This window comes from Belonocnema kinseyi, chromosome 9 (assembly GCF_010883055.1).
Source record: "Belonocnema kinseyi isolate 2016_QV_RU_SX_M_011 chromosome 9, B_treatae_v1, whole genome shotgun sequence".
NCBI classification, from domain to species: domain Eukaryota; kingdom Metazoa; phylum Arthropoda; class Insecta; order Hymenoptera; family Cynipidae; genus Belonocnema; species Belonocnema kinseyi.
The window spans coordinates 15354145-15366513 of record NC_046665.1 but is presented as its reverse complement, the minus strand read 5'-3'; the positions used below and the strand labels follow the sequence as shown (position 1 = coordinate 15366513).

General features: G+C 35.2%; 2 protein-coding genes across 10 annotated transcripts in view; one reads left to right on the top strand and one right to left on the bottom strand.

The window, feature by feature from the left end:
* Window positions 1-12369, bottom strand: part of LOC117179929 — a 1200486-nt gene that overhangs the window by 745029 nt on the left and 443088 nt on the right. The gene's annotated exons all lie outside the window — the stretch shown is intronic.
* LOC117179928 (irregular chiasm C-roughest protein-like) overlaps window positions 1-12369 on the top strand; it is a 164437-nt gene that overhangs the window by 24379 nt on the left and 127689 nt on the right. The window contains exons 3-4 of the mRNA XM_033372153.1: window positions 341-541; window positions 7819-7946. Coding sequence (XP_033228044.1) covers window positions 341-541; window positions 7819-7946 — 329 coding nt within the window. The remainder of the gene's footprint in view (window positions 1-340; window positions 542-7818; window positions 7947-12369) is intronic.

Sequence of the window (12369 nt, the reverse complement as noted above, 5' to 3'; positions counted from 1 at the left end):
GGTTGTGAGACGTGGTTGTGGCTGAAATTTTACCGCGATTTCGCTGGAAGCGGGTGCAATTTTTCAGATTAGCACCCGCTCCTGGCGAAATCCTGCGGTTGTTCTCATGACAAATTTTTAATTATAATAAGTATTCAATTACTACTTTGCTTCACATGGCCGGGCATTATATATAATTCCTGGATTATATACTTTGCCTGGAACACATATAAAATATACGGCTACAGAGCTGTATATAATAATATTTCCAGGATTATTATTCAATACCTTTAAAGATGCAGTTTCATTTTTATTTTTTGTTTATTTTTGAAGATCTTGTTAAATTATGTTCTGTTTACAGATTACGTGGATTGATGGACTCGGAAACGTGTTGCACAATGGCATTCAAACGAAATATGAACAATTTCAAGATGGCCCACTGTCTAATGTAAGGTCTGTTTTAACGGTCATGCCACGAAAGGAACATGACAACACAACGTTCACTTGTCAAAGTCAAAACGCAGCAGACCGAACTCCACAAAATGCTAAGCTTAGAGTAGAGGTAGGTTAATAACTTTTTGTATTCTTTATGTATGTGAAGTACTCGTTTTTCAAATATATACCCTATTGTACATGTTGATTTAGGTAGCAATGGAATGTAGATTTGAGGAATTTTGCGCATCAGTTTCAGTATATCAATCTTATATTTTTGACATCACATTTTTGCTCCCTAAGGAGTAGAAGTAAGTTTCTGCCCACACTCACGTGACACCACTCCAAAAAAACAGTACTTAGACCAGCATCATAGGCATAAGAAATGGCCAATATAATTGAATATAAGTTATCTAATAACTTATCTCTTTAAAGATTGTTTTTCTATTTAGAATCTAATTTAAAAACTTGATGATTGGGATGAGGATAACCACCAAATACCAGATAAATCAATTAGAATATAACTAGAAGTAGAAACTATGCATTTCATAGTCACAGATACAAAATATGTAACCTGTGGTTACAGATAGGAACTACAGAAGTCGCAAACTGCAATTTTGCAAGTGATCATGTTAAAAGTTTAATTAGTATGGACAATTCAAATGTAATAATTTAAGAGGTAATGAAGTGTTATTAGAATAGAAGCTTCTAATTTTTCCCCTGATGGTTTACATTTTTCTTGCGCCTTCTTACCTATTCCTGTACACACCCCACACACACACACTTACTTGGCGGTGAGAGGGGGACCTGTAGTTTAAGGTTTAAGAACCACCAAGAGCAGCAGCTTTAAGTACTTAGCGAAAACCATTTTCTCTAGAGGTACCAGTCCCACGACTCTCCGGAGATGAACAAATCCCATGCTAGGCTAGTGTTCACCGCTTGGATCGTCGAGACTCTTCCATAGTGCGAGGCGGTAATAGAACTCGCAAGCCAACGGAGTGGGTCCAACGCCTACGTTTTAGCCCCCCACGACCATCGTCTCACTAATGAAGTGTTATTAGGGATCGTGTAATCTTTGAGAAATTAAATATAGCCTAAAATTTGTGTTTGGAACAGATCAGTGGTGTTTTGTAAGTGAAATAGTATAGTTCTTGTGTTCGTTACTTCATGTCTGCTACCGCGAGCTACGTATTTTCAAACCGTCACTACGAGTTGCGTATTTTCTATCTGTTAGCGCGAGGTACTGCAGTATTGATACGGCGGGGTGCGCAAGAGTTGAGCTTTCTCAATAATAAAAGGCCTTTGTTTCGCAAAAAATCTGACACAATAAAATCTCGCTTCAAAAATGTTGTAACCTTCAAAATATGTTAATTAAAACTCGTGTATTTTGTACTTGAGTTATCAATATTTACTTTTCGGGATTTGCATATGAACAAATTATTGATATTTTGTTACAAAATATCAAATTAAACATGATTCAAGGTATTTTGGGTTTGTAACTCCGCGACAAAGCCATAGCTCGTTGTAACAAATGTCGAAAAATCGTTTTTATGTACTCTTATCCTGACACTGGCCTTCAGCATGACTCAAATTGTGTAAATAATTAACCTGCCGACTTGTCTAACTCAAGGAACTACAGGCCAGTAACTTGCCTGAATATGCTGTATAAGGTTTTTACAACTATCATGAACGACATGAATGTACGGACAATTGGAACTATGTGGAGATAAATTCATGAAAAACGTGGCTAACCAGAAGGTGTAGCACTAGAGCGGTCCACAAATTTTGATTCGTTTCAATAGTTTTATTTGTTCAAACAGTCTTTTTTATAACTTTAATAAAATAATATAAAAGAGAATTCATGTAATTAGTTTTCTGACTGTATAGTATATAGAAAGAATATTTGTCAGCATGGAGCCTTCACGGTTGCCATTATGAAGCCATCATGGTTTTTTTATGTCAGTGCTGGCACCTGTACTGGAATAACTGTGGGGCGATAACGCTATTCTGTACTGGGCTGCCAGTGCTGGTCTATCACTGAATATCGGTACTGGCGCAGTACTACTCCAATAGGAAATTCACAATACGCACAGTACTGTGCTAGTACTAACTAGTATCGTACTGCTATATCCTTACGATATGAAAAAAACGTATTTAAAAAATAAATATTAATTGATGGCGAGTATTTTAAATTTAAATATTAATAGTAATGTTCAGAGCGAATACATATATTACATTTTTAAACATTATATTACAAATAAAATTTCTAACGCTACGGCGTATGAAACCAACGTCTATACCTAAATCTATCGCCTAGCAGTCGGGAGTCTTAACCATTGCGCTAAACCTACGAGTTGAAAATCGATGAAAAAGCCATCCTCACAAGCTACAGGTCAAAAAAGTTAAAGCACCAAATTTTAAGCTCTGAATCTCAGTAGCGCGGTCGAGGGAGAGTTGGGATGATGAGATTCGTTTCTAATCTGTAGGTGCAACCGGAACACGGACCGCCTCTGTAGCGCGCGATTTTTAAATCAAATTTATTTCCGTTTTTCTTTTTAAATAAATACACAATAAGAAACCGCAGCGTAAATATTTCGAATCACTGAAAATTTAACAGACGGCATTCTGTAACATTTCTGTTTGTGCAATTTTGGACTTCAAAAAGTCAGCTGATTAACACTGTTTTAACAGTAAATAATACGTTTATTGTACCTTAAGTCAATGACTAAAGATACTCAGAAAAAAGTCAGTCAAAATTTGTTCACTAATGTTAATTTAAAAGCACAATGCCACAAATACAATTCACAAAAAAGATACGAGCGTAATACAGGAGTAACCCGAACCGTGGGTAGGGCGGTACTGAGTCTCCTCTCGCCCGACCTAAGTACATTGTACAGTCGACGTGCAGGTGCACGTGAACGAGACCCAGGGCCATGCACGGACTAAAGTCACCGCGACCGCGGAAGAAAGAAGATCACGTTGAAATCTTTTAACACTGCTTAATTAGAAATGATATAATTGTGATTAAGAAATTTTTCGATACTATGGATGCTGGATTTAAATTCTAAAATTAAATATTTTTATTGCATTCAATAAATGTCAAAACAAAATATTTTTTCGACCTAGAATACAAATAATTATTTCAAATGAATCTGTTATATCATCAGCGAATGGTACCTTCAAATACATTTGTCACATAAAGCGGTATCGTCATAAAGTAAAAAAATCTGCTCGCTTAGCGGGCACATTCTCATGGCGTGCTATGCTCGCGGTTTGCTTCTCGCTCGATAATGGGTTACCTCGCGTTTCGCGCTTGAATATTTACTCTTTGCACCTGGAATGCCTGAATGAAACTTTATAAAAAAGATCTCTTTTAGATCGCAGTATTCATATGCGTCTTCATATTTTGAATTTTCTACTTAATTATGTTTAGTTAAAGCTTAAGTTTCTCAAAGCTCTGTAGGCTTTGAGGTACACAATCTCATCGTGACCACTCGCTCTCGGTTTTCAACGGACATTTGTAAATGTGTATTTTCTGAACCACTTTGAAATAAATTAAAAACTACAATACTTTTTTCAAACTTTTTTCTCTATCTCGCGATGTTATGCTAATAAGAGGATTTTGGTTTTCATATTATCCATACAGTTGGTATTCCTGACGATTAGATATAGTATTCTGACCTAAAAATGTACCCTCTGATCTAGTTTTAGTTGTTGAAATATTAATAACAGGATCAGATGGTATTACATCCTGCTAACAATTCATGATTATAGAACTTGAGCTCCTCCGTCTGAAGCCACAATTATGCAGAAATCTATATTTCATAATCTCAAATTCAAAAGAATAAACACAATAGACCCCCCTTAATCGATTTTGGCAGGAATTTGTGTGATGAAGTTCACCAAAAAACTCACACACCGGTCTAGTGCCACGCAACTGGCTAGCAACATGTCTAAACCTCTTACATCCATGGTAACGAATCAGAGAGGGAATCACCGGAGTCATAAGAAATTCATATCCCGATAATTAGATATTTTTCGGTATGCTTGAAGAAGACAGTGTTAATTTGATCGTATCAGAGAGGGTCTTATTGGGATTGGTGCTCCTTCTAATAGGCAGGATGCAATCCTTAAATGAGAAATCCGCTCGATTGAAAACATTGAAAGGAGAATATTTTGGATCAACATTCCCGATAAAAGCATTTTTACTATTCAGGGATGATGGTATGAACAATTTAAGACTCACCTGCAAAAAAACTGCAGAATCCAAGAGAATATTTACATCCCGCCAATCGTCACAGAATATTTTAACTTTATTCTGACCGTTTCTTAAGATCCTCCTGCCATCAGAAAGAAGCTCGTTGATTTTATCAGCAAGACTCAATTGATCGTATCTACCTATCCGTTTGTAAGGATTAGTACTTTCCATCAAAACTATAAACGGAGAGGGAGATGTATCTAAAAACCAAAAACCTGTATCCTCCTCCTCCCTAGTCCATAACAGCTGAGGTGTTCCCTATGGCGATGAAACCGGAGCCATCAATAAATCGCCTGTATTTGGTTTTAGTGTAAGGATATTCCATAGTTCCCCCTTCACCCCCTGATCTATTCGGACTCTTTGTTCTTTTCGAGTTTCCATTGCCCGGACTATTGTAAGTATTTAGGGATTGCCGATTTATTTTCCTAGGAGTGAAACCCCTGAAAGGACCACCAGAAGGGACCGGAGGCCTGTCCTGAGTAGAGGATGTACTCTGTATGGAGTTGCCACGCGACTTAAGTGCACTATTCTTCACATCTATACTCTTATTCGCAAGATTAGGCTGTTTGTCGGCAGCCCTTAATCTGTCATTAAAAAAACCGTGTTCTTATAAGATGACACTTTACCGAGTTCAGAGATCCAGCTGAAAATGTTACTTTAATGTAACAAAGTCAAACAAATATGTTCTATCAGCTCGCCTCTCAGCAAGCAGCTTATGCGTAAGCCACGATTACACAAAAGATAATTAAATTATATTGAAGCATCTTCAATTACAGCTAAAGAAAAATTTATAAAATAAATTAAATAAAACTCTAATTTGCAATTTACCGTCAAATGTGAAGGTTTTTCAAGAGATAAAGTTTTGAAGCCTCAAGTATAACCGACTAATTTTTTCATAGTTAAGCAGTGAAAGCAGAGGCAATACGAAAAAATTCCGATAGAGAGCGCAGCTGCGGCCTCTACACGGTTCCTTTGCTCGCTTTAAATTTTATTTTTACACTGTCAGTTAGTTTTCCGAAAAAATCAACAAGAAAAGAAAGAGCATCGAAGTAAAAGGATTTTTTCAAAAACTATCATTTTTTGATACAAACCTTTTTTTAAATTTTTTACAAATTTTATTTACAATCTTAACGAAGTAATCATATTTTTCAAACTTTCAGCATGAATTTTAGTTGAGATTATTGTCATTTAATGAGAAAAAATATCATGAAATGAAAGATAAGTAAATATCTATGTGATTGATTACTTATAATATATTGGTGCAAATAGTATAGCACTTCCTTTTTTGTCAATAACATTATTATTAATTAGTAATCGTTTTGATTTTAATATCACTTTGACACAGTGTGGAGAAATTTTTGTATTTTAATATATTTTTTCTATCGCTATTATTATGTCCTCAGATGTTTCTCGTAAAATTTATGTTTGATAGTCTGTGAATTTATTGTAATAGATTTAACATTCATTTGTAGTGTAAAAAAGTAATATTTTAGTTATTCATATTATTGTGCTATAAGAGATAGTTATAAACTGTTTATGAGCCGCAGGTGCGCTTTCTGCCGAATTTTGTAGATACTACCGCTAGGAAATATAGAATTACGGATGCCATTCATACAAAAGCTTGGAAGTTGGATAGGGCTGGCTCTATAAGAATTTCCAGGACTCTACACCCCCAAAATAAAACAAAAAATAAGTTCTCATTAAGTATGAAAGTGTAATGAAGTGAATAGGTTTCATTTAAAATTCGAACTATAAGCTAAATATAATATATTTTGTAAATAGTGAAGATTAAAAATTTAAGGTTAGAGTGACAGGGGACTAACAAAATATAGTTGCTACTGTTCTTGTTGATACATAACTATCAGGCAGTTATTCTATCGTGTCATGTAAAAACGTGGCTGCATTTATACAAAAGACTTTATTTTTACATATTTTGCAATATCTTTTCAGGATTTTCTAAATAAACGAACTGATCATTTTAAAAAACGAATCAGCATTTGGGGGATTATTTCTGAAGTGATCCTACCTAAAAAAAGAACAAAGTTCTTCAATTGTACTTAAACTTAACAAAGTTTAGTCCTACAGAATGACAATTTTAAATTGACTGCAACATTCGACCTTATGTTATGGCATTCAACAGGATTAAATTGCTTTTAGTTTGTATCCTCTTCAACAGAATGAAAAGTATTAATTTGTTGACAAAAATTAGCATATGATTAAACAGGATTGAAGTGTGGTGCCAATATTTGATGTACATATGACTTAAAACGTAAGCGAAAGAAAACTACATTCATTCGTACTCAAGGCCTTGTAAACCTCGCCATATTTAAAATCAGTTTAATCCTTTTTAATGCATTGTTTCTTATCAAGAGATTAACAATTGGGTCCACATTTTTTTGTTGATCAAAATAACCGTTAAGTGGTTTTTTGAGGGAACCATCTGTTTCTATTATTTTAAACTTTATTAATATTTGTAAAAGAAAATTGGTCTTCTACGGTATCAATTTGATGCTTTGAGTGCTCGTGAACGAGCACCGACGTCATGGATCCCGCCAGAGTACCTAACGGTTATTTGCCTTAGCAAATAATTGTCATTGCATTTCGTCACCTTAGCACTTTTGAAGTAAAATATCTTCGCCTAATTTTAAGCCTGAAATAAAATTTAAAAATACTTAACATTCCAAAAAAGTCAAATTATTGTTAGATCATCGTGTTTAAAGGTCAAGTATTTATTTTTTCAAAAAATGATTCTTTTAATTGAAAGACGCGTTAAAAATCCTACGGGTACTGTAGAAGTCCAGTTTCTTTACAAATATGAATAGAGTTGTAAATCGTAGAAAGTGTAGAAGAAAAAAATGTGACTTATTGATATGAAAAGAGTTACAAGTCGCTGAATTCGAAGGTAACCCCCTCCTCAATTTCTGTTAGCTTCTATCTCTCGGTAAATATTTGCCCCAGTGGGAAAATTTTGAATCATAAGTTGACACTCAGTAGGAATACACTTTGCCGAAGTTTGAGTCCGCTGGGAGAACTTTGTTTTTTTAAGTGGTGTCACTTCAGGAGTAAGTCCCCTATTCTTGATGTTGTTCAAGTACTGGTTTGTTCACATGTCTCTTATACCCTTTTCAAAACTTTTTTTCAATAAATAGGTACGTTACGCTCCGAAAGTTTCGTTGAAGATTCGTTCCGGTTTGTCAAAAAACAGCAGGATTATAGAAGGATCAGAACTTAGATTTAGATGCCGTGCAGAAGCGAATCCCCCGAACATGGAATACAGGTGAGTAAAATACGGTTTTACTAATTCTTCCAGTTTCATTACCAAAGTGATTTTTAGTGCAGAGAAGTTAAAAGATAAATCATCATTTGTCATCAGTGGTAAAAGTCCAATTTTTCTTTAATTGTATCATATCATGCATGTTGATCGGTTACAGTTTTTTTTCTTACACGTATGTATGTTTATGGGTATATCACTTAGTTTAGATTGAGATAGGATTTTTTAAGTACAAAATTTTCCATTTCAAATCAAAATTTGCTAAAGGTGCCTGTATTTTATACTGTAAATTTTTGGTTTCATGGTAGGGCAGGTGTGCCAAACTTGGTACCTTTGAATTGTTTAGCTCGTATGGTTGCATTTTCAATACATCTTAGTGGCGATGATGAGATATTATAGTTTATTATTCTGACAATCTTTGATGTTGATCGCGTCCATGTGACAAATTTTGATGTTGATAATTAAACGTGTATTTTTAACATTTCATGAGAATTCAAAAGCTTGTAAAAGAATTCAAAGGATTTCAATTAAATTAAAAGATTTATACAGAATTCTGAAAAATTAAAAAAAAGTGTGCATACTAATCCAGTAGCAGTTAACCCGTTGACCAAAGTTACTGAATGTGAAAATAGTTCATAGCAAAAATAAAATGTGAAGTCTAAGGAATCGAGAAAATTCTAAAGAATTCAAAAGACTTGAAAGAATTTATAATAACTCAACGTGAATTCTAAAGATTTTAGAAGAATTAAACATATTTTAATGGATTTCAAATACTTCTACAGAATTCTTCAGAATTAAAAAAGAAACGAGTGTACCCTAATTCAGCAGTAGCGCACCGTAGATCAACGTTGATGAATTTGGAAATATTTGAAAAGAATTCCATGCTTTCAGTGCATTCTTTGTGTTACGCTGAACAAATTTCGGAAAACTTAGCCTACATTTACATTTTTTCTATACACCAAATTTCGGTCAGCCAACATTTGATCTCGAACGTGTTCAAATAAAAAAATGTTGTTTGCGAAGTTATTTTACGATTCAATAAAACTTGAGTCCATCCGACCTAAACAGACAAAAACATTCATATCGCTTTTTTTTAATGCTCGACGCAAAGTGAATTTACCTTTGTAGGAGATGTTGCTTATTGGGTGTCATGCGTGCTCGCAGCTTACTGTTCAACTGCATATAGTTCCAATACCCTTTCGTACGCAAAATGCGCACCGGACCCAAAAATATGTTGGAACTTTGCGATTTGATTTTTGTTTATCCGTTATTACAAAGAACGAAAATACTCTTGGGGCACCCTGTACATATATTTATATTTTACAAATTTTGGACACATGTAATATACGGTTATTTTCGCTTCTTCTAAATTACATACTTTTTAATATTAAAAAACAAGTTCACTTATTAAAAGTCCAGTAATACGATTCATCGAACATGAACATTAGGTCGTAAAAAGAACAAAACGTTAACTATAACTTTATAAACATCTGACATCTGATATTTTGATAGTATCTAAAGTATTGTCGCAAGATATTTTGATGCTGGTTTAAAAAACACAGACCCGTATTATAATTTTTAAATTCTTATATGAAAACTCTTTGTGAGTAGTAATTCAATTAATTATTACTGAATAACTCATAAACCAATTTATTACCAAAACTCATATGGAAGCTTAAAAATATAATTGAGAATTCGGCATAATCCTAATATTTAAACCTAAATCAATTGGACTCTAACCCTTTTTCAGACGTGGGATCTAAAGGTGATTCCCGAGTCTTTTGCTGAAAAGAAAAGTTTTAAGAAAAGAAATTTTAAACCGGTAAATTTAAAAGATAACGTTGAAAGTTGATTAAGTGGGACTACACATAATTTTTTTCTACTGTGACGCTATTATTTGGACATTAAAAGAAGTTGAATGATAATCAAGAAGGAGTTGAGACCTTGAATAGTAATTCTGGTGAATCAGAAAATACATGTGTGGATTTAGCCCAAGAAAATACTCCAAAAAATTATGAGATGTTTAGATTTATTTCAACTATAATGGCCACAATCATCGCAGAATTTGATGGGTTGAAAAAAGCATCTAGTGCAAAAGCATGGTTAAAGTAATTTGAATGAACAGCAGCGTTTCTCAAATAAATGGAAGAAGCCCCATTCGAAAATGCTAGCTCACATTTGAAAAGAGCCTTAAGGAATTGGTGTCTAGCTAACATCGACAACATTACTAATCGGAAGACCAAATAGCTTTTAAAGGTACATTTCTAATAGGAAAAACGATGTCCGATAAATTGAAAGAAATCGAGCGGTGGGACCAGCATGAGGGAGCATATGCCAGAAGAAATTTATTTAGCGGATATTACTATTGCATTATGATCTAAGGATCGCAGCAGTTCTCTAATGACAAAAGAAGACTTCGACGTGGATAATCTTCAAAACGGCAAACACTTAGATAGTCCGAGTTTCCAATGCGTTTTTGGCAGGTGAGAAAAGAACAAGATAAAAGTTACAGGAAATGAAACCTTACACATATACCATGAAGGAATGTCCCTCGTGTCTGCATAGGGTGCGATGGATGATGATTGAGTTATTTCTAATTCCATAATGAGTAATTTGTGCAGTGCAGATGTAACGTAAATGATTCCGAACAAATTAAGACATGTAGTGCAATAATAATGAACAAAGCGTACTGTAAACTTCATTACTTTTTAAGGAATGTTCTTACTAGATCTATTGAGGTAACGGTTGGTGCGGTGTCACAGCAGAATACCACTATTGAATGGTCGACCCCTTCAGAAAGTATATCTTTCAATGAGTCTCCTTCAGTGCATTATGGTTCTGTTCAGCCTTGAATCCATTCAGCAAAACACTGAATAGCATGTCTCATGCAGAACAGTGCATTTAACCAGAGGCGAATTAGAGACAACAGAGTTAAAGGATGACTTCAAAAATGGCATCGAAGGAATTCCTGGGGGTGAATCATATAAATACACTATCTACGAATTCTCGAATATTCAGCATGCGATAGTTAAGAAAAGTCCAGCGACTGTCTTCACTGCAAGGCCTAAATAGATTCGGATGAGTTCTTTTAACTCAGCAACAATCAGAACAATCAACCCCTATGTCATCCTTGTCTTCACGTACTTTTTTGAGCTCATGAAATGGTCTAAAACCAACCTTGAAAGGTTAAACAGAACCATCTGATTAAAAATGATGAAGCGCGGAATGCATCACAGTAATTCGGCGATGGAAAGAGTAGTTCTGCCACGCCACAAAGGGCGTAGGAGCGTTGTAGATATGAAGAATCTGTGTAAGTCACAAGTTATAAAGTTGCGAGATAATTTTAACAGCTAGAAAGATGTTGCGCTTTACAACACCATCTGTAAATCGGATCTTAATTACACGTCCTTGAATTGGCATCTAATATTTGGCTGAAAAGTTTGTTCTTTATCCAGAAATGGAAGAATTGATCATCGTGGTTTAGGACAGGGTTGTCAGCACGAGAAATGATCACAAACACGTCGTATATCAAAACGTGGTTAACCGGTGCCGATTATGTGTAGATACCAACGAATCCTTCGAGCACATTATTGATGGCTATCGCGAAATGGCTTAAAGAGAACATACGCACTGATATAATGTTGTAGCGGGCATTATAAATCAAGAGCTTCCCCTAAACCTAGGATTCTTAATGGAATGGATGCCTTTCTATAGATACATTCCTATTCCGGTTTCTGAAAACGAAGATTAAATCTTATATTGGAATGTTACTTTGCAGACGGATTATTACATTCGAGCCAATCAAACTGACATCATGCTTCGAGAAAAAAAGGTGGAAGAGTCTACATCATCGACATTGCTTGTCTGTATAACCGAAATTTGCAAGCAACCAATATAATGAAGATCCATAAGTATAGCGAGTTAAGACATGAAGTAAAGACAATATGGAGGAATGTGAAACATGCATCTATTCATCCTATCTCGAACTGAATGTAACCTCAGCAAGTGTCGTCTTTGTGCCGGTGAGCTTCCTTGTGAACAGACAGGATTTTCTTCGTAAGTTGCTCCGACCATTTAAAACGAAATTCTCGGTTCATTCCTATTGCCACTCCGAATTGAACCATGGCCTCCACTCGAAAGGAACCTTTTGTGGGTTGCACTGCGCGGTACTGGTGAGGTAACCGTATGATTCGCTGTACTGCAGATTCAGCCCAATGCAAAACATAGCTGACTAATAGTCGGAGCTCTCGAGTGATAGGGTCGCATTATCTATTGTCGTGCCTCAGATTGAGCCGCAAAGAAGCTTGGTCTTTGGTGCTCAAAAGTTGTGTACAGGAAGCAGAACATTCGCTTCTACTAAGATAACCTGCTGACAAGCCCCTTCATGATCAATTCTACGACATTATACGTATTGAAGAGATATCGGCGG